This window comes from Leptopilina heterotoma, unplaced genomic scaffold (genome assembly GCF_015476425.1).
Source record: "Leptopilina heterotoma isolate Lh14 unplaced genomic scaffold, ASM1547642v1 Lhet_218, whole genome shotgun sequence".
NCBI classification, from domain to species: domain Eukaryota; kingdom Metazoa; phylum Arthropoda; class Insecta; order Hymenoptera; family Figitidae; genus Leptopilina; species Leptopilina heterotoma.
Window position 1 is genome coordinate 963,821 of NW_025110935.1, and position 26,181 is coordinate 990,001.

Below are 26,181 nucleotides of genomic sequence, written 5' to 3' on the forward strand. Positions count from 1 at the left end.
TTCAAAATAAATAAAGCAGTAAATGAAACTTTTGTGAAACTTTTAATATTTATTTCCAATGCACGTCGTTTTCTATCTATAATAAAATTTTGTTACTAAATATTTCAGAACTGCAGTATTAGAAATGTAATATTTTTAATTTAAAAAAAAGTTATAATAGAAATAATTCTAAATAAAACATTCTCAATTATTCAATATAATAATAATAATAATAATAAAATAATTTTTTTAAAAACGTAATTCTTATTATTAAATTATCCATTATATTTTTTCAACTAATTTCAATTTTAATTGAAATTATTTTTAAAGTATTCTTAAAAGTTTATGATTCAAATTTTAAAAAAATTTATTTTTGAAACTTTAATGTTTCATTAAATGAATTATCTTTAAATTAAGATTTTATTTATTTATTTAAATTTCAATAATTTAAATAATTAATTTATAAAAATTAATTATCGTAATGAATATTAAACTCATATAGTTTGAAAAATTTCCGATCAACATAAATTTATATTTTCATTTTTTCTTTTCTACAATATTATAAAAAATAAAACACAGTTATTATTTTCGTTTTCAACCTTAAAAAAGTAATGATAAAATGTTTATAACTTTTCTGCTAACATTTTTTACTTTTTTTCTGATGTATTTTACATTGTCAAACAAATTTTTTACTGCAATAAATATTGTAAATTTTTTAAAATCTTTTTCGTGACTGACTTTCGTATAAATACAGCGCGACGTTAACGATTTTTTTCACATTTTTTTAGTAATATTTTCATACATTCTCTGCAATAGTTGCTAACAAAGAAACATGAAAATCACTTTCTATTCAATATGGCTGTTTATGTGTTTTACACATTTATTTCTTTATGGTAAGTTACTTTTATATTTTGTAAAATAAAAATTTACTCTAATTTTTACTTCGAAATTTACTATTTGCAAAATAAAAATTTACTTTAAATTTTACTTTGAAATTTTCATTTTGTAAAATTAAATTTACTTTAAACTTTACTTCAAAATGTGATTTTTTGTAAAATTAAATTTTCTATTAGTTTGGTTTTTTTTACTATTTATTTTATTTTTATTATTTATACACTTTTTTTTACTAATTTACTACTTGTAAAATAAAACATTAAAATTTTACCTCAAAATTTACCTTTTGTAAAATCAAACTTTACTTCGAACTTTACTTCAAATTTTACTTTAAAATTTACTTTTTTTAAAATAAAATTTACTGTAACTAGACTTAAAAATTTACTTTTTGAAAAATAAAATTTAATTTTTACAAACTAAAAATTAACTTTAAATTTTACTTCAAACTTTACTTTTTCTAAAATATTATGAATAACAATATAAAAACATGGAAAAAATGGATAAAGTAACTTTTACTATACTCGCAAAATAAAACTTATTAAGTGGAGGGACCCATTTAAATATTTATTGTTTGTGGGTAGTCAATTTTTTGTGCCAATTTTGAGTATTTGAAATTATAATATAAATTATAATTTATTATAAAGTAATTTATAATATAAAGTAATTTATAATATAAATTACTTTGGAAAATTAAAAAACAATAATTTATTAATTCATATTCTTTTAAAAAATAAAATGATTAATAATTATTTTTCAATAATATGTAAAAATGATTTTTTCCCACACTGATTTACTAATTAGAACTATAATAATTTTTAATTAGAAGAATTTCACGACATTATTTAGAATCGAAAAAAATACTCCGATTGTATAAAAGACAATTTTTCGTATCCATATTCATCTATAAGTAAAATTTAAAATGATTTAAAGATTTTCATTATTTGATAATATTTTCCAATGCGTACATACTATATTTTATTTCTATCTTTATAAAATATAATTAAATTTGCAGATTATGCGCAAGGAGGTTTCTTTACAAAGTTAAATCCTTTAAACCTAATAAAGCATAAGAATAAAGAAGACGTAGGTATGTATGACTATATCTATATCACATTATTAATTGAGGAGAAGTGGAACATAAGCACCAGAGTGGGGATGATGAGAAAGAAAAGGAAAGATTGTAATTTATTTCTCCCTCCCATTGCCCCCACTCTGACGCTTCTCCTTCTTTTTCCATCTTGTATAAACTACAACAATCTAAAATAATATATACACTAAAATAATTTACAAATAATGAAATAAATAATAAATAAAAAATAAATAATAATTAATAAAAACTTTTTAATCATGATTTCTATTTATTACTATTTTTAATTATAAGAAGAATAATATAACATATTAATCATATGTCACAGAAGATGTAACGAAGAAAACTTATGACGATGGACAATATCGATGGAGTAAGTCTACGAAAAAATATAACGTTAAATTAGAAAAATAATTATCTTTATCTAAATATAAAATAATGCAGTCATTACACATAATATTTAAAAAACAAATAATTTTTATAGAACCTGACAAAATATACGATGATGGTCAATATAGATGGAGTAAGTTATCTTTAATAAAATAAAATATTTATTATATACGTAAATTTATATTAAAAATAAATAACGCGCTCTGAAAATAGGAACATAGCCAACAAAATTATAGGACATGTTTAAAACAGTTTTACCTTGATTAATGTTAAATATTTATTTCACTAAAATTTTTAATATCCGTCACTGAAAATCATAAGTCATTCTTTAAATGTTCAATTAGAGAAAAATAAAATATTTCAGTAATTTTGAACTGATATTCAGTGAATGAATAAAAAATAATTGAAATCGTGAGCAGTAGAGTTATACTGATTATCAGTTAAATTTTACTGATTCAAATTTAGAAAGTAAGAAAAATGCATTATTACTATCAGTCAAAAACTAAAATGATGTATTATTCTCTATACGAATCTAGAATCTAATGAAACAACAGGATCTTGGGGTGAGTTTTTAAACTTTTTCTCACTATTGGTTTAATATTAATAGTTTAAACAAAAAATTTTTATTCTGGTTTCGTTTTTCTAGGTTCCAATAATAAATCTAATGGAAAATCATGGAACACTTCATCAGGATTGAACGATACTTGGAGTAAGTTTTTTCTTCAAATTTTCTGAAAAATAGTTCAAATTTTTTAATTAATTGAGTCATAAAACAATGTATTTTTTTAGATTCCAATCAAGACCTTTATGGATCTTTATGGAATAATTCATCAGGATTAAACGGTCCATGGCGTAGGTTTTATTTATACTTTTCTTATAGATAATTTTATATTAATAACTATTAGAACTAAACTCTTGTATATGTTGCTAAAAATGTTCCAGGTTCCGGGCTACAATTTAACGGACCATCATGGAACAATTCATTAAGAGTTGGTCTACCTTGGGGTGAATAATAGTAGAATTATCATTATTAATTTAACAGGAATTGTTGAGGTACAAAGTAACTTTTTTTTCTAGGTTCGAATCAAGCATCTAATCAAACATCCTGGAATAATTCTTTAGAACTTGGTCTACCCTGGGGTGAGTAATCGCAGAATTTTTATGATAAGTTTAATAGTAAATCTTAAGGTAAATGTTAATGTCTTTGTCTAGGTTCGAATCAAGAATCAAATCGAACATCATGGAACAATTCTTTAGGACTTAGTCTACCTTGGGGTAAGTAACAGCACAATTTTTATGGTTAGTTTAACAAGAATTCTTAAGAGGAACGTTAACGTCTTTTTCTAGGTTCCAGTCAAGAATCTAATGGGTCATCGTGGAACAATTCATTAAATCTTGGCCTACCATGGGGTGAGTAATCGCTAATTCTCTTCATTAGTTTAACTCTTAAGGTAAAAACTAACGTTTTTGTCTAGGTTCGAATCAAGAATCTAATCGATCATCGTGGAGCAATCTATTAGGAGTAAATCTACCTTGGGGTGAGTAATGATAGAATTATTATCATGATTAGTTTTACACAAATTGTTGAGGTAAAAACTAACGTTTTTTCTAGGATCGAATCAAGAATCAAATCGTACATCGTGGAATAATTCATTAAAACTTGGCCTACCATGGGGTGAGTAATAGCTGAATTTTCTTGACTAGCTTAACAGAAACTCTTGAGGTAAAAACTGACGTTTTTTCTAGGTTCGAATCAAGAGTCTAATGGATCATCGTGGAGCAATCCATTAAGAGTAAATCTACCTTTGGGTGAGTAATGATAGAATTATTATCATGATTAGTTTTACACAAATTGTTGAGGTAAAAACTAACGTTTTTTCTAGGATCGAATCAAGAATCAAATCGTACATCGTGGAATAATTCATTAAAACTTGGCCTACCATGGGGTGAGTAATAGCTGAATTTTCTTGACTAGCTTAACAGAAACTCTTGAGGTAAAAACTGACGTTTTTTCTAGGTTCGAATCAAGAGTCTAATGGATCATCGTGGAGCAATCCATTAAGAGTAAATCTACCTTTGGGTGAGTAATGATAGAATTATTATCATGATTAGTTTTACACAAATTGTTGAGGTAAAAACTAACGTTTTTTCTAGGATCGAATCAAGAATCAAATCGTACATCGTGGAATAATTCATTAAAACTTGGCCTACCATGGGGTAAGTAATAGCTGAATTTTCTTGACTAGCTTAACAGAAACTCTTGAAACTCTAAAAATTGACGTTTTTTCTAGGTTCGAATCAAGAGTCTAATGGATCATCGTGGAGCAATCCATTAAGAGTAAATCTACCTTGGGGTGAGTAATGATAGAATCATCATGATTAGTTTTACGCAAATTGTTGAGGTACAAACTAACATTTTTTCTAGGTTCTAATCTAACATCATGGAATAATTCATTAAGATTTGTTCAACCTTGGGGTGAGTAATGGTAGAATTATTATGATTTGTTTTACACGAATTGTTGAGGTACAAACTGACGTTTTTTCTTGGTTGGAATCAAGAGTCTAATGATTTATTATGGAACAGTTGATTTTTACCGATCGTTCCTTGGCGTAAAAGTATTAATTCTTTTCTGATGAATATTTAACTATTAATTGATTATATATATAAAACTTTCGTTGTTTTTGTTGTGACATAAGAAAATATATTTTTTAGATTCCAGTCGAATGTATAATGTCACATCAAGAAACAGTTTAGAAGGACTAAGTGTTCCTCGGCGTAAGTTAAATGCAAAAAAAGCATCATTAAGATCATTAAGATCTTGCAGACGTCTCATTTTTCGATTTCACATCTTAATGATAAACTACTGTATTTTTCTAGATTCCAATCAACAATCTAATGTAACGCCATCGGATACTTCACTAAGGTTTGGTTTGGATGAAAAAAATAATTTAGGAGCAGGCAACGGTTCAAACGAATGGAATTCTTGGAGTGAGTTTTGAAATTTTCTTACAATATTTTATTTAATTTTCTTGAAGTCAAATATTCATGTATTTCTGCTGATCTTTGCGTCTCTACAAAGTAAAGTACTACTGTCTACTACGAATTAAATTTTTATGATTTCGTGATCATTATATTATATTCTCTCAGTAACATTAAATATTTGTTTATATGTTCTAAAGTAACATGTTTCTCTAGATTCGAACTCTAAATTTTATAATGCTTTAAACTTTTAAACATATTTCTTGATGAAATCTAAAAAGTTTCGTAGGATAAGTGAATAATTGTTATTAGTTGAATTTTAAAATTATGATTCCTCTTAGATTCGAATCCAAGTTCCAATGGCATATCAAACAATGTAACATATCTCCACAGGGTACCTTCTGGTAAATTTTAAACACATTTTTCCAATATTTAATTGAAGGTTTTCCACTCATCTACTAATACCTATTATTTATTATCATTATTATTTTACGATTTGCTACTATTAAGATACTTTTTTTGATTTGTACCACTAAAAGCTACATTTTTCTTTCTTTTTTTAAGAATTTGCGACACTTTAAAGCGGCTAATTGTTGAAATAAAAAAATTAATTTTTTATCTTGGTCCTCCTTTCTTCCTGGTTTACATGAGTGACATTGTCATTTCATTTGTTTTCCTGGTAGGAATTTACGATTATATTTTATTTATTCCTTCAGGTCGGAGTAGGTATCTGAGAGGTCGAAATACTACAAGTTGGATTACTGAATCGCTTCCCTTGCCTTCTGGTAAAATTTCAATATTTTTATGATAATTCAATTATTAATAGTGTTGCATTCGATGATCCACAAGTTCTAAATGTTCAAAAGAACGGAATTTTTACTATTATTGAAATAAAATTTGAAGAAGAAATAAATAATTTCGTTCATGTTTAGATTTTAAAACTATAAAATAAACTTATTGGATATTCTCATACTCTTTTCTAGAATCTAAAATGAAAAGTGAAATAACATGGATTAATAGAACACACCAGAAACCTTTAGGTAAATTTAATAATTCTTATGTTGATATAATACAGTATTAATGTTAATAAAAAATTAATTTATAACTAAATAAAAAAATACAAATACAAATTTTATGCTCAAGCAAAAAGCATAAATAAAAAATATTGTGTCTTGTATTATTAGAGCATATATTTTATTTTTCCTAGATATATTAAGTTTTTTGAAAATCTAAATCATTTTAATGAAATGCATAATTTTTTCTAGATTTACCGAAAGTGGAGGAAATAAGTATTTACCGTCCACCACGCCCTAGGATAGTATTACCATTTGGTAAATTTTGACCATTTTTAAATTAATCAAAATTATATTGTTGAATTATTCATTTATCTGCTTTTTCAGATTCAGATAATTCGAATCAGTCATGGGGAAGTGGAGTCTATTGGAGAAAGGACTTACCTTGGGGTAAATTTTAACATTTTTTTCAAACTACTATTAATTTAACACTATTGATATATTCTAGTAGTTTATGCTATTAATAACAAATCATGAATTACATTTTACTTCGCAGGTTTAAAACAGCAATCACTTATAACCCTTCTTTCAAATGCAAATTCCATACCCGAAATGATGAATATACTTCAAACATATGCCAAGAAAGATAATATTAGAATTGGCGAACCCAATAATGAAAATTGTACGAGAATTTGTGTCAGTAATCCACGTGTAAGAAGACTAGTTATTGAGACAAACCAAAAGATATTTAAAGGTTTTAAGAAATCAAAGAACCTGAGAGGAATTCTTATATCATATTTCAATGATACCCACAACATTAATAATTCTTCATATTCTCTAAATAATCATCTTATGGAAAAAATATATACGGTGTATCCAAATTTGTCAATTAATCAGAAATTATATTTGCAAAGAAACATTCAACGTCTGCTCTTAGAGTATAATTTTGATTTTGGAAATAAAAATTATGAGATACTGCAGTTGCAAATTGTGACGTTTATTCAAAGGTACTTTGAAAATAACATCTTCGATGACAATAAGGAGTCACTTAGCGGTGCTGGGGAAATTAATTATTCATTGTTTGAGAGTAAATCGATAGAAATGTTGAGGAGAATTATTGATTCGCAAGGAAGGATTTTAATGAATGAAGATGAATTAAAAAGTTATGTTCGAATGGTATTGTTTAAAAGTGGTATGAAATGGCCGAAATATATTAATCAAAATTATCTTCTTGAATCTGTGTATAATATAATAATAACTCATAAGGGAGAGAATATTGTAAATCTCTATGAATTGCAGGGTCAAATTATTAATTTTGTTTCTCGATTAAATGAAGAGAAGGAAATTTCGCTTCAAGTAAAACAACCACAAATAGAAGTGCGTCTTCCTGGAATAGAAACAACAAAGTCGGATTTTTCGGATGATGGTCAGAATTATACTCCAAGGACATGGTCGACAGTATCCTCTAGTAGTGAACCTGATATTACATCAGAAGAAGGTGGACAAACGAGTCCGTCACCTGGTGCATCTATCACTCAACCTTCAGTAACGCCAGAATTAACTAGTCCTGAAATTGTTAGCTCTGAAGCCACCACTCCCGAAGAAGTCCATAGCAGTACAATTTGGCAAATGAGTTCATCATCTAGTGTACCTAGCAGTGAATCTTCAATAACTCCAAAATTAACTAGTCCTAAAGTTGTTTCTTCTGAACCTACAACTCCCGAAGAAGTCCGTAGAACAACAACTAGGGAAATGAGTTCATCATCTAGTGCACCTAGCGCTGAACCATCAGTAACTGAAAAATTAACTAGTCCTGAAGTTATTACTTCTGAACCTACAACTCCCGAAGAATTCCGTAGCAGCACATTTGAACAAAGGAGTTCAACATCAGTTTCATCTAACACTGAACCTTTAATAACTCCAGAATTAACTAGTCCTGAAATTGTTACTTCTGAAGCCACCACTCTCGAAGAATTCCGTAGCAGTACAATTGGGCGAACGAGTTCAACATCAGTTTCATCTAACACTGAACCTTTAATAACTCCAGAATTAACTAGTCCTGAAATTGTTACTTCTGAAGCCACCACTCCCGAAGAATTCCGTAGCAGCACATTTGAACAAAGGAGTTCAACATCAGTTTCATCTAACACTGAACCTTTAATAACTCCAGAATTAACTAGTCCTGAAATTGTTACTTCTGAAGCCACCACTCCCGAAGAATTCCGTAGCAGTACAATTGGGCGAACGAGTTCAACATCAGTTTCATCTAACACTGAACCTTTAATAACTCCAGAATTAACTAGTCCTGAAATTGTTACTTCTGAAGCCACCACTCCCGAAGAATTCCGTAGCAGTACAATTGGGCAAACGAGTTCAACATCAGTTTCATCTAACACTGAACCTTTAATAACTCCAGAATTTACTAGTCCTGAAATTGTTACTTCTGAAGCCACCACTCCCGAAGAATTCCGTAGCAGTACAATTGGGCAAACTAGTTCATCACCTGGTGCACCTGATATTACATCAGAAGAAGGTGGACAAACGAGTCCGTCACCTAGTGCATCTAACATTCAACCTTTAGTAACGCCAGAATTAACTAGTCCTGAAATTGTTAGCTCTGAAGCCACCACTCCCGAAGAAGTCCATAGCAGTACAATCTGGCAAATGAGTTCACCATCTAGTGTACCTAGCAGTGAATCTTCAATAACTTCAGAATTAACTAGTCCTAAAGTTGTTTCTTCTGAACCAACAACTCCCGAAGAAGACCGTAGCAGCACATTTGGACAAACTAGTTCATCATCTGCTGCACTTAATACCGAACCTTCAGTAACTCAAAAATCAACTAGTCCTGAAATTGTAACTTTTGAAGCCACCACCACCGAAAAAGTCCATAGCAGTATAATTCGACAAACGAGTTCATCACCAGGCGTACGATCCACTGCACCAATTCGAGAATGGACAGGCCATAGAAAATTAACAACAGCTTCACCTCTCACTTCATCAGTTTCATCTTTGTCACAGCATGATTATGAACAGATAATAGGTAATGACACAAAGATCAACGAAAGATTAACCGATCTTGAAGAAAAGCCCCAATCAATATACACTGAAACAAAACTACAAGGAAACGAAAAGGAGAATCTCATCTCCCACGATGAAATTTCCCTTAAAACCGAATCACCAATAATGGCAACACCAGTCTCGACAATTCTCCTCTCTCCAAATGTCTCCATACAATCAGTTTCTGTCGAAAAGAACGGCATTGAATTACCATGGGAAAATTTGACAATCAATCTCGAGAGAATTCTTCAATCACAACAAATTACCAAACAGAATTATCTATCTAAAATTACAATCATCACAAAAACAATCACCAATCTTTTCCCATCGCTTAAAATACTATTCCCCGCCAGTGAATTCGAATTAATCATCAAGGACAACATTGGAATGTCAATAAGTGAAGGCTACTCGACCGATATCAAGAAACTACTAAATTTCATCATCATGGACATCAAGAATAAATACAAACTCCAATCGACAGTACAACTAGATGGTAAAATAGTCAGTAACAAATACACCGAACCTGTAATAGAAATCAGTTGGACTGAAGTACAAAAGAATTTGAATAAAACATTTGCCACACTTCATCAGTTCTCCCAAGTTGATGAAACTAAACTATCCCAAAATTTGGTAAACATAATGTTTGAATTTGCTCCCACCATTGACAGTCACGTGAGTTATTCATCATTTCAAAATAAAATATTATTCTACTTGAGTGAATTGAAAAAGCAAGGTTATACTGATTTCACCGATCAGAACGTACAACAGAAAATTGTCGGCTATATGCAAGGACTCATTAAACTCTATGCAGAAAGTATGAAGTACTTGGTCGTGTTCAATATCACTCAATTTGAGAACATTGACGATATAGCGACCATTGAGAAGCAAATCAGTAAAGAAGTAATAAGTTTGATTTTCGACATTGGTCCCGAAAATATCAGAGAAAACAGCGATCTACTAAAAGAAGATATCATCGGTATTCTCGATAATTATGAAATACAATGTGTTATTGAAGTATACGATTCTTCAGTGAAAACATATTCGGATTTAATCTGCCGAGCTGAGAGTCGTAACAGTGTGATAATACCCTACGTTCCTCCTCCATGGGATATAATATTGAGTTTCCGTTGCTCTGATTCATGCAACTCTGCTAGTACACAAAAAGATGCTGCCTTGTTACAGAGTAAAATTTATGATCTTGTTTCGCATTTCCTTGCCTACAATGATATAAAATCTAATTTTGAATCATTGAAAGCTGAAATATTGAAATTGACGGCAAATTCTGGTTATGACTTTAATGTTATTGTTAGAAGTAAATTGGATGGAAAGAGAAAAGTTATTCTACCATTCCCTAGAGCTGTAAGAACTGCGGCAAAATATTATAGACTTAATAGGGAAATTAGAACTAATGCTGTGGCTTCGTATGCATTCAATACAACGATCACTAATATTCTTGATAATAAATTGTTCAATATGGGACAAATTAAGACTGGTATTAAAGCAATTCTTGAGGAACATATTACAAATGAAAAAGTTGATATTGAAGCAATTAAGAAGGATATAAGTGGTGCTATTTCTACAGCCACCGCTGATATGGAAGTTAATGTTACTATTAAAATGAAAGGCAAATTATATCCCTTTACTATTAAACACCGAGGAAGTGATCTAAACAAGGTGAAATAAATTTTTTTTATATCATATAATTTTTATTCATGTTTGCTAAAAACGAAGGTTTAAAAGATCAGGGATGCCACCACAAATGAGGGAAATTCAGGGAATTCAGGGAAAAGTCAGGGATTTTTATTAAAAGTACTGGAAAAAATTAAAATTTTAAAATTTATAAGAAAATCTCAATTTTTGCATCTTTTTGTATTTGCCTCATAAACTATGAAATTACCACAAATTCTAAAAAAAATCTTTTTTTCAATTTCGGCGACAATAATTTATTTTAAATAACTTAATTCTATTGAAGAACTGCCATAAAGTTATTATTTATAAATTATTTAATTGAAGTATTTTTTTTTTGAAAAATATTAATTTCAATTCTGTTGAAATTAGTTCCAATTTAAAAGATTTTAACGCAATTCTTTTGAAAGAATTCAACTATCTTAATAAATATTAAAATTATTTCCAGAAATTCAATTATTTTGAAAATTTTAAAAAAGAATTCTCAACATTTCAATTATTTTTATAAATTTAGTAAAATTCTTTTCCGAAATTCAATTATATTTGAGGAAATTTAATAAAATTCATTGCAAAATCCAATTATTTTCATAAATAACAATATTCATTACAAGAATTCAATTATTTTTATAATTAAGAAAATTCTTCGCTAAAATTTAATTATTTTCAAAAAATCTAAAAAAAATTGTCTTCATCATTTCAATTATCTTTATAAATAATAAAATTCTTCTCCGAAATTCGATTATATTCAGGAATTTTAATAAAATTCATTGCGAAATTCAATTATTTTCATAAATAACAATATTCATCAAAAGAGTTCAATTATTTTCAAAATTAAGAAAATTCTTCGAAGAAATTCGATTATTTTCAAAAATCTAAAAAAATTGTCTTTATAAACGAATATCGATATTCTTTGACAAAATTCAATTATTTTCAGGAATATTAATAAAATTCATAGCGAAATTCAATTATTTTCAAAAATCTAAAAAAAATTGTCTTTATAAACGAATATCGATATTCTTCGACAAAATTAAATTATTTTCAGGAATATTAATAAAATTCATAGCGAAATTCAATTATTTTTATAAATAATAGTATTTATCACAAGAATTCAATTATTTTCAAAAATTTTAATAAAATTCACGGTGAAATTTCAATTATTTTCAAAAATTTTTCTTCATTCAATGATTTTAAATATTCTACTATTTTAATAAAATTTCGCAAAAGAATTCAATTATTAAAAAAAAATTTTTGATAAAATTCTACACAAACATTCAATTATTTTCCAAAAAAATGAAAATTTCACAGGAATTCAATTATTTAAAATAAAATATGCATAATTTCTTCGAAAAAATCAAATTTTTTAAAATTTGGCATTAAATTCTTTGCATTAATTCCATTATTTTTCATAAATTTTAAAATATTCCTTTCAGGGATTTAATTATTTTTATAAATAGTAAAATTCATTCGGAGGAAGTCAATTATTTTCACAAATAACAATATATTCAACACAAGAATTCAATTATTTTCAAAAGTAATAAAATCTAAACATTTTTAAAAATTTTAATTAAACTCATTGCAAAATTTCAATTATTTTAAAAATTTTTTCTTAATTCAATAATTTGTATATATCTATTATTTTCATAAAATTTCCCCAAAAAAATTCAATTATTTAAAAACAATTTTGCCAAAAAAAACGAATATTCAATTATTTTCTAAAATAATGGATTTTTCACATTAATTCAATTATTAAAAATAGAATTCGTAAAAATTTTTTTTGAAAGCAATTGTTTGAAACTTTTTTATATAATTCTTCTCAATAATTCAATTATTTTTATAATAAATAATAAAACTCATTGAAAAATTTTAATTATTTTTAATGCAATTTTAATCAAAATTTTCGAAAATGTAATTATTCTTAATAATGTTATAAAAATTCGTCGAAAGAATTTAATTATTTAAAAAATTTTTGATAAATTTCTTTATAAGAGTTCAATTTCAAGAAACATTCAATTATTCATGTTTGTATATTTAAATAATTATATTCTCATAGAATTTTCTAAAAAAATTTATTTAAAAATTAATTTCAGTTAAAGTTTTAAATAATAATTGAATTTTAGAGAAGTTACCAATTATTTGCAATTTTTAGAAATAATTGAATTTTGTGAAGGTTTTAAATTAAAATCTTTTGAAAATCTGTATTCTTATAATATAAAATAATGATTTTATCACTTTACATTTTTAATTATTATAAAACATAAAGAAATCGATAACTCCGAGTCGAAGACTCGGAGTGATCGATTTCTTCATGTTTTATTATTTAATATTCTTATAAATTGTTGAATTTAAAAAATTATTGAATTTGAATGTTTTGAAGAATTTTAATTCCTATGGAAAAATAACAAATAAATATTTATTTAAAAAAAAGTTATTAATGTTTTGGAATAATTTTCCAATTAAAGAAATTCATAAATAAATGTAGTAACATTTTTTTTGAGTATCTAATTATTATTTTTAGAGTGAATCAGAATATTCATTAGGGTCAGGGAAAAAGTGAAATTTTTTTCTGGAAATCAAAGAAAAGTCAGGGAAAAACAAAATTTAATTTTTGTGTCAACCCTAAGAATTTTCAACGACTTGAAAAATTATTTTGTTTTTTGTTGTCCATTTTGTTTTGTTATTGAGAACATATTTTGAGGCAGAAAGGAAGTCTTAAAAAAATAAGACTTTCTTGACTCAAAAAAAATTTTTATTGACCATCAAAAAGTAGTTAAAATAATTAAGAATGTATACCTAGTGATGTAATCAGATTTTTTGTAGATCTTTTTGTAATTTAACTACTTTTTTACTTCCAAGTTTTTTTTTGGTTTTTCAATTCAAAATTTTTAACTACATACAATTATAGTAAAATTAGCTAGGTATCCAAGTATTAGATTTTAAATAAAAATAATAATTAGTTTAACTACTTTTAGTTTTATTTCTCAAAAGTTTTTAATAAATTTAGTTTTCTAAATTTATTAAGAAATAAAATAAAAATTAACAATATTTGTTTCTAATCCAAACAGAGAAGGACGAAGTAACGGAGCTGTTCAATAACATCGAAAATCAAAAATAAATTTTTTTGAAATTCAGAGAAAATATTTTATTCGAACCGTAAATGCGTGATTAAAATAATTACTGCTTTGTACTTTTTGACATTTTTTTTTTTTTTTTTTTGCTAATTATTTTATAACTTGAAAAGTTCCTTTCTTCCAGTTATTAATTATTTTCCTATTCTCTATTTTTTAAATTCTTAATTATTTATTAAATAATTATGTAAAAAAATATAATAATAATTTACTAAATAAAAAAAATTATTGCAATGATTTTAATCAAATTAACATTACGAGTGAATTTAGTATAATTTAGATAAGAAAATTTTGTCCTAAATTTTTTACTCGAATCTGCAAAAAAAAAAATTTTCAATTCGAAATTTTATATTTAATTTCTCTTTAATGTATAAAGAAATTGAAATATAATTCGAAAAATCATTGCACATATTTGTCGTCGAATTTGTTGATTTTATAATTACTGTATACTATCATAAATTTTTTGATAAAATTAAAATATTTATGTATTTTATCGCACTTGTATTACTTGAATAAAAGGCACCTTTAAAAGAATTTAAATATTGCTGCTTTTAATCAAATGTAATTAAATCCACTTTTTTTTTGCATTGCATATTAAAAATAGTGTAAAGAGCATGATCTAATGTATGCTCAGCTGCGAGATTAAAGTTCAATTCTCCTATTTTTGGACGCAAAGAATAATTAGTGCAATAAATAGGAAATAACATTGTATTAAAAAAATCATTTTAAAAAATATATTCAGACAATTTTTTAAATTAAAAAATATATTTTAAAAAATATATTTAAAAAGATTAAAAAATATTTTTTTTTTTTATTTGAACCATCAATATTTAAAAAATTAAAACAATTAAAAAATATATTTAAAAGTAGGTATTTTAAGTATATTTAAAAAAATTAAAAAATGTATTTAAAAAAATTTAAAAATATATTAAAAAAACTAAGAAGATGTATATTAAAAAATTTTTGTCAAGTTCTTTAATAAATTATTATGTAAGGCAAATAATTTTTTTTCTCAATTCTATTATTATCAATTACAATAGTTGTCAACAAAAAAGCATAAACTATTGTTATCGTTATTAAATTATTAATAATGAGTTTTGTATATTTTTACGTAAAAATATTTGTACTTAAAAATATCGAATGTACAAAATTTTTGTTTACAAAATTATTTCAGGTCTGAAAGAAATTATGACTGGTTGTTTAAACTATTTACCATAATAATAATTATATACAAAAATATATTTACAAAATTGCAATACCTCATCAAAATTTGTAAAATGGAAATTGTTTACGTTTTTCTTTCTTTATTATTTAAAAATTTTGTAATATTTTCTTTTTGAAATAATTTTTTTTGCATTTAAAGTAAAACATGTTTTACATGTTTTACGCAATAATTTTTTATTATTCGCAAATATATCTAGACATTGAAAGTAGCAGACGTAATTTTAAAGAGATTGATTAATAATAACTAAGTTTTAGAAATTGCGAACAACGAAGGAAAAATATATTAATAATTCATTAACAGGTAGTGCGAAATTATATCTTTTAGTATCTTATTAAATTTGTTCCAAATTCAATAACATTTTAGTGGGGGTTTCGTTATTTAAAGATAAAATAATTCTGACTTTGACACAGTAAAAAAAGACATTTTTCATCATGAGAGCTTTTACAGTATTATGTCTTGTCGCCTTTTTGTGGTCTTCTTCTTTTGGTAATTAATAATTATTATTGTTAATATTTTAACTATTAATTAAATATATAATTATTAATTTTTTTATTTACACTAATTTCGTAGCTCAGTTTTTTTGTACGATGAAGCAAAATTAGTTTTTTAATTTTACTTTTAATATGAATAATAGAAGAAGATGAAGAATCTGTTATAAAATTAAGAGCATTTCTTTTTCGGTTCAGAGTCGAAATTTTATTTTGTCAAACAATTTTTGATGGTGTTCATTATTCATTATTCATTATTTATTTTTATTATTATTATTATTTAAAATAATGATTTATCTATAGGACAAGAAGATGGAAGTTCTTCAAGTTCTTCAAGTTCTTCTAGTTCGTCCAGTTCCACTTCATCAGGGGGAAAGACTAAAACAGTAACTGAAACTCATACCACTGGAACTGGAAGTTCTGATGCTCAAGCTGGTGCAAATTCAGGGACAAGTGCTTACGTACCAAGTATAAAAACTTACTTAACTTTTCTCTAAAACATTAAAATAACTTTTATTCCAAATAATTAAAGAATCTGTTAGGAATTATTTAGAAGTGTTTGAATTACAATACAAGTGTACTTGAATTATTGCAAATTCGCTAAAAATTGGATTTGAATCTACTAAAACTCAAATAATCTACTTACCTAAATAATCTACTATTTACATACTTGAAAAATTAACAACTTACTGAGAATTATTAATCATACTTTTAATATTCTCGAAAAGGAACTAATTCATGGAGTCAACCACCACCTAACGTAGGCCATGGTCATTATCAATTACCTGATGGAGGATTCACCACTTACATTCCAGGTTGTGCGACGCCTGCTAAATGCTATCCACAACAACCTCACCCAGTTCAACAATCTGGTAAATTTTTATTTTTAATCGAAATAAGAAATTAATCGAGGTACTAAAGTAATCTATGAGAAGCATACGGAGGAAAAAGTTTGCGGTTTGAACTAATTATCCCAATTTCTGTTGTATGGTTATCAATCATTGTTAGCTAATACAGATCATTAGTACAATACTGAAAGTATCAAATTCCAACGGATGTTTTAATCAAAAATGTGGATCAAACCATTGATTGCTCCTAATCTTTTATTCTAATTTGATCCTAATTTTTGATCTGTTTGCTACTTTCAAGAAAACTGAATTAATAACCATATGGTACAGTTACTTTTTTTTGCTGTAAAGAATAATTATTAGCTGAAATAGCTAAAGATTAGCCATCCATATAACAATCTCTTTTTTCTCCATTTAAATTTAGAAAAGTTTTCTCACAGTTCTCAAAGTTTTTCTATGGATAATAAATTGAGACAAGAAACATATCAAAATGTTTCATCGGATATCAAATTAAGAATGCTCATCAGGTATTTTAATTTAATAGTTATTAAATTAATTTAATAACTATTAAATTAAAATATCTGATGAGCATTAAACAACAACTTTTCCATTTTAGTTAAGAGGTAAAATTAAAAATTTGATACATAATTCTTTTTTCGCCTTTTAGTAGGAGTACAAGAAGGATCTTCAAGTATTTCAAAGTCTTCGAGTGTCGTTGGGTCAAATGGACAAACTAAAACATCTACCGAAACAGATGTAAAGGGAGGGGGACAAGCAGGTTCTAATGCTCATGCTAAAGAAGGTGCTACTGTTCGAGTAAACGGTCAACGTCCCCAAACTGGACCACGTCCAGTGTATCAACATCCAGTACCCCAACATCCCCAAAATGCACCTCAACCAGTGTATCAACATCCATTACCCCAACATCCCCAAAATGTACCTCGTCCAGTGTATCAACATCCAGTACCCCAACATCCTCAAAATGCACCTTATCCAGTGTATCAACATCCAGTAGGTAATGGAGGTGGTGTCTCTTATCAGGTTCCAACTCAAGGATATTCTCATTATGTCCCAATTTGTCCGTCTGGAAATTGCATTCCACAACAAGCTTATCCAGTACAACAATCTGGTAAATATTCCTTTGGTTCAAAATAAGAAGTAAACCAAAAAAATAACTTCTAAAATAAATGAAAGTTAGCTACTTGAAATGAAAGTTTGGCTACTTAATTAAGACCAAAATCTTTGGTAGCATATATAAGAGTATCAAATTGCCAGGAATAGCATTTGGAAAATGCTGTTATTTTTTTTTGTTTTTTAGTAGGAGTACAAGAAGGATCTTCAAGCATTTCAAAGTCTTCGAGTGTCGTTGGGTCAAACGGACAAACTAAAACATCTACCGAAACAGATGTAACTGGAGGGGGACAAGCAGGTTCTAATGCTCATGCTAAAGAAGGTGCTCCTGTCCAAGTAAATGGTCAATTTTTCCAAAATGGACCTCAACAAGTGTATCAACATCCAGTACAAAATGTAGGTGGCTATTTTCAGCTTTCAACTGGAGAATATGTCCAATATGTCCCAACTTGTCCGTCTGGAAATTGCTATCAACAACCAGCTTATCCGGTACCACAATCTGGTAAATATTCCTTTTGGACTAAAATAAGAAGGAAACTAAAATAAAAATAAAAAAATATGGTCTAAAATAAATGAAACCAAGCTGTTTGGCCACTTCATTACTATTGTATGGATAATCGCAGTTATTGTTAGTTAATACAGCTCTTTGGTAGCGGAAAAGTATCGAATTGCTACGAATAGTTGCGATTGCTACGAAATGCTATTCCTATTATTATTTTTTTTCGCCTTTTAGTAGGAGTACAAGAAGGATCTTCAAGTAGTTCACAGTCTTCGAGTGTTGTTGGGTCAGATGGACAAACTAAAACATCTACCAACACAGATGTAACTGGAGGGGGAGAAGCAGTTTCTAATGCTCATGCTGAAGGACCTCGTCCAGTGAATAATGGAGGTGGCTATTATCAGATTCCAGCTAGAGGTTTTGTCAATTATGTTCCAAATTGTCCGACTCAAAATTGCTATCAACAACAAGCTTATCCAGTACAATATGGTGAATTTCCATTTTTAATTTTTATTATTAATATGATTTTGGCTAGATTATCATTACTATTATTCTCAGTGGGCAAGAAATTGTGTGTTCGTTCCAATAAAGTTTTTAAAACCTTTTCTAGAATGTTTCATGTCAGTCAAAAATTGTTCTCGAACATTTAAACATTATTTGAATGCATCCATGTTCTTTAAATGTTTTGGAACATTATTTGGCAGACATGAAACGTTTTCTAGAAAGGTTTTAAGATCATTTTCATAACATTTTTGAAACGAACATTTTCTTTTATTATTATTTTGTTTCTATTACTTTTATTATAATTATATTGCAGTAAAATACTTCTGCACGAAAAGAAAGCTGCAACTTAAAATTTTGTTAAGTTTCTCTAGAGTAGCGAAAGTCTTAAATAAAAATTTCGGCTAATTTAGTAAAATTTGCAGCTGTTCCAAGTAAAACTTTTTTTCCGTGTGTAAAAGTATTAAACAATTATTTTCCTACAGGACAAAGATTCGTTGTTCCAGGTCAACCTCAATACTACGCTCAAGCAGGCAGCATACCTTTGTAAGAATTATACTAAAGTTAACAATAAAGTTATTAGTTTTTTTTTAAATAATAAATTAAATTTCCAGATAAATTTAAAACAGACTGAAATAAAATTGAAGAAAAATTGTTCCAATATTGAAAAAGAAATAAAATTCAAATAAAAAGTGAAATAAAAGTATGAAGTAAAGTTAGTTTATAAGTTAAATTTATCATATAAAGTTAAAAAAAAATAAATTTGAAATAGAAATTAAAAAATGAAATAGAAAGTAAAGTTAATTGAAATAGTAGAGTTACTTATGAATTAATATTATTATGTTTTTGTGATTTGATAGCTTGAGTTCTCGACTTCATGACGATGGAAGGGCAAGCCTTCACTCGCATATGAGTTCTGCGGATGCAAAAGGTAGTTTCAGTTCCAGTTCTTCTGTGAGCGATGGTCAGACTAGTGAATTGAAAACAACAGTGGGACTTATTCACTAGAGAAACTTTAACTCATTTATTTATGTATTTTAATAATATTTTAATATTTATAATACATTATTAATATATATAGTAATATAACAGCGTAATATATATATGTGTTACATATAATATTTATTATGAATGTAAAAAACACTGAAATTAATAAAATTTAATTATAATAAAATTTTCATCTTTTATTACGTATACCTATTTTTTCTTCCTTTGTCATTGGCTCAATTATTTATAGAAGAAAATAAATCCAAACCACGCTGATTGTGAGAATAAAAAGATATATTTGACTAAAAGTCTACTAAACTTCTTTATTTGTTTCAAATACATTTTATTTGGTTCAAACAGATTTTATTTGTTTCTAACGCATTATATTTGTTTCTAACACATTTTATTTGGTTCAAACAAATTTTTTTTTTTGTGTCAAATGGAATTTTTATTCAAGGGTATTTAAACCATTATGACGTCACAGTTTGTGCAAAGCGTGTGTTCTAAAACTGTGAGGATATAATGGTTCAAATGCCCTTAAAGCAAATAAATAATTTGAGAAATTCTAAGAAATATATGATTCTCAGATAAATATATATACTTTGATTTAACTCAAATAAATTATATTTGGTTCAAATAAAATTCTTCTATATGTATATAAATTACAATGTACCTAATATATGCGAAATATTTTTAAAAGTTTTTTATTTAATAAATAATAATAATAATAACAATAATAATACAAACAATAATTTAGTTTAATATAATTTGAATTTTAAAAAATCATACTCACAGAATCTTTATTTTTAATCCCAATTGTATGCACACAAATTTTTCAGATTCAAATAAAATATTTTCTTTCCCGTATTTCGAAAATGTTTTCATCGTCAATTGATATTTCCTACCAAATATTGAGATTAAGTGAGATTGAATTGAATGATTGCGTCTGAAAATGCTATATTTGCAATTCTAATTGCGCGGTGCATTCAAAATGAGATATTTTTATTTTCAAAAATGTTAATTTTTTTTTTGTTTCTTATTATTATTATCATCATCCTTGATTAACTGAAGTACACATGATAAATGTCAAATATGTTGTTAATTTTCCTGAACAAATTTTTTTTGTACAATACTTTTTGTTTTAATCAATATAAACAACATGTCATTCTCTTTTATAAAAAAAAATATTATTGAAAAATGTTATTTAAATTATTATTTTTAATCACAATGGGAAAAACTAATTATTTAATGAGTTTTTTTTAACTAATTTTAATTAGTAACAAAATTCTACTGTTTCTAAATTAGTAAAATTTGACTGCATAAATAGTATAAAGAAGTAATTAATACATAGTTTAGACGATAGATATTTTTAATTTTATTTTAATTGTATGCATCTGATGGAATGTGAGAAATTTAGATTTTTTATAATGATTTTTTTTATTTTCAAAAAATAAACTATTTTTATTTTAGATCATTAACATTTTGCTGTTCAAATCTAAACGTGTCTACTAATTCATATTTGTAAAAATTTCTACTAATTTTTATAAATCATCTTTTACTAATAATTAGTTTTGAAAAACATTTAAAAATGATTACTTCTACTACCACACAAAATAATCAAATTTTACTAAAAAGTTAATTAGTCTATCATCAATTTACATATTTAAATAAATCATTAAATAAAATTATTAAAAATTCTTAATATTTTTAATTAGTTAATGTCATAGCCAATATATCGAATCGAAATTCAAAGTCAAATGTTAATATCAAAGTCAAAATGGAATCGAAAGTCAAAGTCAAAGTTACAGACAAAAAGTCAATGTCAAAGTGAAAATGAAATGAATAAAAGTTAATAAAAAAAAATAAAAAAATAAAATAAAAAAATTTGATAAAAGTTAATGTCAAAGTCATAATTGAATCGACAGTCAATCTCGATTACAGTCTTCCATTTTAATTAAGATATGATAATTATTGACAATGTAGAAAATAAATTTTACTTTCAGCTCACTTTTGACCTCGCTTCTGACTAAATTTAAGCTTAGGACTAAGATTTTAAGTCTTAAAATTGACTTAATCTACTTTTAAATTTATAGTATGCTTTAATTTCAATCATTTTGGTTTTATAAGATTCAAACGATTTCAGACTTTGTTTTTCTATGCAACAATTGAACTTGAAAATTTTACAATACATTTTAAAATTTCAGAAGACGTAAAAAGTTGGAATAAACTAATTTACAGTTCGGATGATAGTGCTTATTTTATTATATAAATAACATTTTATTCAATAAAATATCTCTTTCTTCAATATACTATGAAAAATTTAATGAGTCAATGACAACCAAAAGTTATGAGGAAAAATTTTCAATTTAAACATTTATTTGAAAATTTAGATGAAACGAAAGACATGAAAAAGTAAGCGGTGTTTTAAAAAAAATGAATCACTTTTAGGTAACAAAGGTCAATCGCTTCAATTAATATTGTTGCATTGACGTTTTTGCGAATTGTGTAAGCAGGTGGTTTGTTTTATTGTCGAAATTGAAAATAATGATTATCCTGATTTTTTGAGCGCGCAGACACATGCGTTTTATTAAAAAATTATGAATTATTAATTTGGTTTATTTTATCATTATGAAATTACGAAAATTATTTTTAAAAAATCCAATCTTCTTTAAAGTTCTCTTTTTAACATAAAAATTAATTTAAGTGGGAAAATTGAGGTATAAAAGATGTGGCAAAATTTCTAGAAAGCACAGAACAACAAAAATGAACAGATTTAGAGTACTTTGCTTTTCGGCAATTTTGCTGACGGCTCTTATAGTTGGTAAGAGAATCATTATTATTATTCTAATATTTTTCTTCTTCCTCTTCTTCTTCTATTCTTTTTCTTCTTTTTGCTAATATTATTATTAATATTTTGTTCTTTTTATTATTTTTTATTTCTATTATAATTTTTATTATTTCGATTTGCTGGAAGTAATTTTAATCAAATCTAATATTAATTTTTGAGTGTTTCTAAAAATATGAAAATGAGACTGAAGTCGTAAATTTTGAGCTGGAGAATATTCTTTTAAACATCAGCATAGAAGAGCTGAACATATCAGCACCAAGTCAAATAAAAATTTAAAAATTATCTTGACTTAGTGGAGGTCCTGGTCAGACATCATCGACTGCGAAATGATTAAGAATACTTGGGAGGGAATAATAATTAAATTTTCACATCAAATTCTACGAATGGGGACGCATTTGATATAAAAATTTTTTCTTTCTCTTGTTACAGGTGACGCCGCTCACATCAGAGAAAAGAGAACTCTCCACCACAAAAAGAAGCATGGATCGGTGAATATTTCCTCAGGTGGCAGTGGATTGGGTCAAACTGATGTCAACATTAATTCCCAATTAGGCGGAAGTGGTGCTGTCAACGCCAATCAGAATACTGCAGCCTCGGCTGGTCTGGGTGTCAGCGGTGGAATTTTCGGATCTTCTGGCGGTCTCTTTGGTGCCGCAAAGGACATTCTTGACGCCAACAAAAATGCCATACAAGGTGTCGTCGATGCCAACAAAAATCACCACGCAGACTTTAACGTCAATCACGGTGTCAACGTACAACATGGCATCAATTCAGGTGTTCAAGTACAGAATAAAGATGATGCCTACTTGGGACATGGAATCAACTTGGGTTTCGGTGGTCTGACTTCCGGTCAAAGCGGAGCTAACATCGACATCCAAAAGGGCGCCGGTAGTTCTTTCCATGGACAAACCGGTGGTAACGTACAAAAAGGTGCCGGAAGTTCTTTTAATGGACAAAGTGGTCTGAATGTGAACATCCAAAAAGGCGTTGGCAGTTCTTCCAGTGGCCAAACCGGTGGAAGTGTTAATGTACAAAAAGGAGTTGGCAGTGGTGCAAATGTCAACGTACAAAAAGGTGTTGGCAGTTCCGTAAATGTTGATCACAACATTGGAGCTAAGGGACAAGTTAGCATTGATGCAGGCGCTGCGATTGGAGGAATAGCAAATGGAATATTCGGAATTGCTAATGGAATTCTCGACGCTAAGAAGGATTTGATTAACAAACTTGCAGATGCCACCAAGGGACATGCTGGAGTTCATGTTGGAATTAACGTCGAACATGGAAGCTCAGCCGGAGTTCAGAGTGGAGCCAATGTAGGACATGGAACAAGTGGAGGAGTTCAAGTACAACACGGTCAGAATGTACAAACTGGAAGTGGATTGAACTTTGGATTCGGAGGTAAACAACAACATGGTGCTCAAGTTGGAACCAATGTAGAACATGGAGCAGGTACTGGAGTTCAAGTACAACACGGTCAAAATGTACAAACCGGAAGTGGATTCAACTTTGGCTTCGGAGGCAAACAACAACATGGTGGTCAAGTTGGAGCTAATGTACAACATGGAACAGGTGCTGGAGTCCAAGTTGGACAAGGAAGTCAAAGTGATTTTAAATTTGGATTAGGAGGCAATCAACAGTCAGGTGGTCAACAGGGCTCTGGTTTTAAATTAGGATTCGGAGGTAAATATGAAGGAGGAATTAATCATGGTTCTAGTTTTGGATTTGGTGGCAACCAACATCAAGGTTCTCAAGGTGGTGTTCAAGCTGGAGGAGAACATGGATCTTCATTCGGACTAGGATTAGGAAGTAATCATCAAGTGAACTCTCAAGTAGGAGCCGGCTCTCAAGGTCAGGTGCAAACTGGATCCGGCAGTGGATTCCAGTTTGGATTCGGTGGCAATCAACAGGGAGGTGGTCAACATGAATCTAATGGTGGATTTCAATTTGGATTTGGAAAGAAACACACCGTTGGTTCTAATCAAGCTGGTGCCTCTAAAGAAGGTGGATTCCAATTAGGACTAGGATTTTAATTTTCAATGCTTTCTGAATTTGTAGAATTTTTTTATTTTTGCAAAAAATGAATGTACTTGTAAAAATGTTGATGCTGAATGTTTTCTACTTTTTATTTTTAGTAATGTAAAATTATGATCGAAGGAATAAAATAAATATTTCTACATATATTCTACTATTCTATTTCTAAATATTCTACTGTGTCCTGTATTAATTTTTTATAAAGTCGTTTCAAAAATTTTACAATTTCATTGCGTGAGAAAGTATTAATTTATCTTTTGAACATTAGAAACAATTTGATTTATATTAATTATTTTTTATGATATTACATATTACGTAACCAAAGTTAAAGACTTACAATTTAATACTCTTTACAATAGTTTGATACTTTTTCTATAAAGAATATAATTTTTTATCAATTTTATACTTTTGCTTCGGTACCAATTTAACACTTTTTGTAACAGTTTGATACTTTTGGTATCAATTTTATTATTTAATTAAAAAAATAAAATTATCCTTGAAGGTCTCAAATTAATACGAATTTTGGTATCAATTTGGTACATTTCAGTATCAATTTTATACTTTCACTATCCGTTTAATATACTTTTCGTATTATTTTAATACTGTTGGTATCAATTTTATATTTTTGGTATTAACTTGACAAGATTGGTATTAATTTGATACTTATTGTATCAGTTTAATACTTTTATTTAACAACTTAGTCATTTTGTAACAATTGGATAATTTTGGTATCAGTTTGGTATTTTTGGTTACAGTTTGTTTCTTCAGGTACCAATTTAATACTTTTGGTAACAATTTAATATTTATAGTAACAGTTTTTTTTAAAAAAAGTTCATTTTAAAACCAATTTAATACGTTTCGTAATACTTTAATACATTAGGTACCAATGCAATACTTTTTCTACCAATTTCATTCCTTTGGTATGAATTTGATACTTTTCGTACTAATTTAATAAATTTTGTACCAATGTAATACTTTCGGTATCAATTTGCTAGTTATAATACCAATTTCATACTTTTAGTACCAATTCAATACTTTTTGTAATAGTTTGATATTTTTTTTTTATAAAAGATAATTTTTATACCAATTTAATACTTTTCGTACTACTTTAATACTTTTGGTGCCAATTTAATACTTTTTCTAAAAACTCGAAACTTTTGGTACTAATCTAATAAGTTTTATACCAATTAAATAATTTTGATATCAATTTGCCACTTTTAGTATACCAAATTTAATAATTTTTGTAATAGTTTGATATTTTGTTATTAACAAAAATAACTGTTGTTCCAATTTAATAATTTTTGTACAACATATACTTTAATACTTTTGGTACCAATTTAATACATTTTCTAATAATTCGATACTTTTGGTACTAATTTAATAAATTTTGAATCAATTTAATACTTTTG

At 27.2% G+C, this 26,181-nt stretch overlaps 3 protein-coding genes across 13 annotated transcripts; all 3 read left to right on the plus strand.

Moving 5' to 3' along the window:
- Positions 1 to 746: 746 nt before the first annotated feature.
- On the plus strand, positions 747 to 14,754 carry LOC122501901. 9 transcript variants are annotated; one of them, XM_043611675.1, is made up of 28 exons: positions 747 to 872; positions 1,886 to 1,960; positions 2,289 to 2,333; positions 2,445 to 2,483; positions 2,887 to 2,913; positions 2,997 to 3,059; positions 3,140 to 3,202; positions 3,293 to 3,355; positions 3,428 to 3,490; positions 3,563 to 3,625; positions 3,698 to 3,760; positions 3,826 to 3,888; positions 3,963 to 4,025; positions 4,097 to 4,159; positions 4,234 to 4,296; positions 4,368 to 4,430; positions 4,505 to 4,567; positions 4,642 to 4,704; positions 4,776 to 4,826; positions 5,064 to 5,126; positions 5,229 to 5,339; positions 5,672 to 5,734; positions 6,047 to 6,115; positions 6,314 to 6,370; positions 6,596 to 6,661; positions 6,731 to 6,793; positions 6,900 to 11,077; positions 14,152 to 14,754. In XM_043611675.1, exons 1-28 carry the CDS (start codon positions 812 to 814, stop codon positions 14,164 to 14,166), a joined length of 5,802 nt encoding a protein of 1,933 aa, XP_043467610.1. In that variant the 5' UTR covers positions 747 to 811; the 3' UTR covers positions 14,167 to 14,754. The 9 variants fall into 9 exon arrangements, with proteins under 9 accessions (XP_043467610.1, XP_043467611.1, XP_043467612.1 ...); XM_043611676.1 differs by having other exon boundaries at positions 2,292 to 2,333; XM_043611677.1 differs by lacking the exon at positions 4,368 to 4,430.
- A 1,019-nt stretch (positions 14,755 to 15,773) lies between these two features.
- LOC122501898 (RNA polymerase II degradation factor 1-like) lies at positions 15,774 to 20,047 on the plus strand. Of its 3 annotated transcripts, none has more exons than XM_043611666.1 (8): positions 15,774 to 15,925; positions 16,231 to 16,395; positions 16,656 to 16,799; positions 17,443 to 17,904; positions 18,094 to 18,408; positions 18,640 to 18,894; positions 19,392 to 19,452; positions 19,767 to 20,047. In XM_043611666.1, exons 1-8 carry the CDS (start codon positions 15,871 to 15,873, stop codon positions 19,912 to 19,914), a joined length of 1,605 nt encoding a protein of 534 aa, XP_043467601.1. In that variant the 5' UTR covers positions 15,774 to 15,870; the 3' UTR covers positions 19,915 to 20,047. The 3 variants fall into 3 exon arrangements, with proteins under 3 accessions (XP_043467601.1, XP_043467603.1, XP_043467602.1); XM_043611668.1 differs by having other exon boundaries at positions 18,097 to 18,408; XM_043611667.1 differs by having other exon boundaries at positions 17,446 to 17,904.
- Positions 20,048 to 22,624: 2,577 nt separating this feature from the next.
- LOC122501903 (glycine-rich cell wall structural protein-like) lies at positions 22,625 to 24,921 on the plus strand. Its single transcript, XM_043611686.1, has 2 exons — positions 22,625 to 22,714; positions 23,171 to 24,921. Exons 1-2 carry the CDS (start codon positions 22,657 to 22,659, stop codon positions 24,769 to 24,771), a joined length of 1,659 nt encoding a protein of 552 aa, XP_043467621.1. The 5' UTR covers positions 22,625 to 22,656; the 3' UTR covers positions 24,772 to 24,921.
- The last annotated feature ends 1,260 nt before the right edge of the window (positions 24,922 to 26,181 follow it).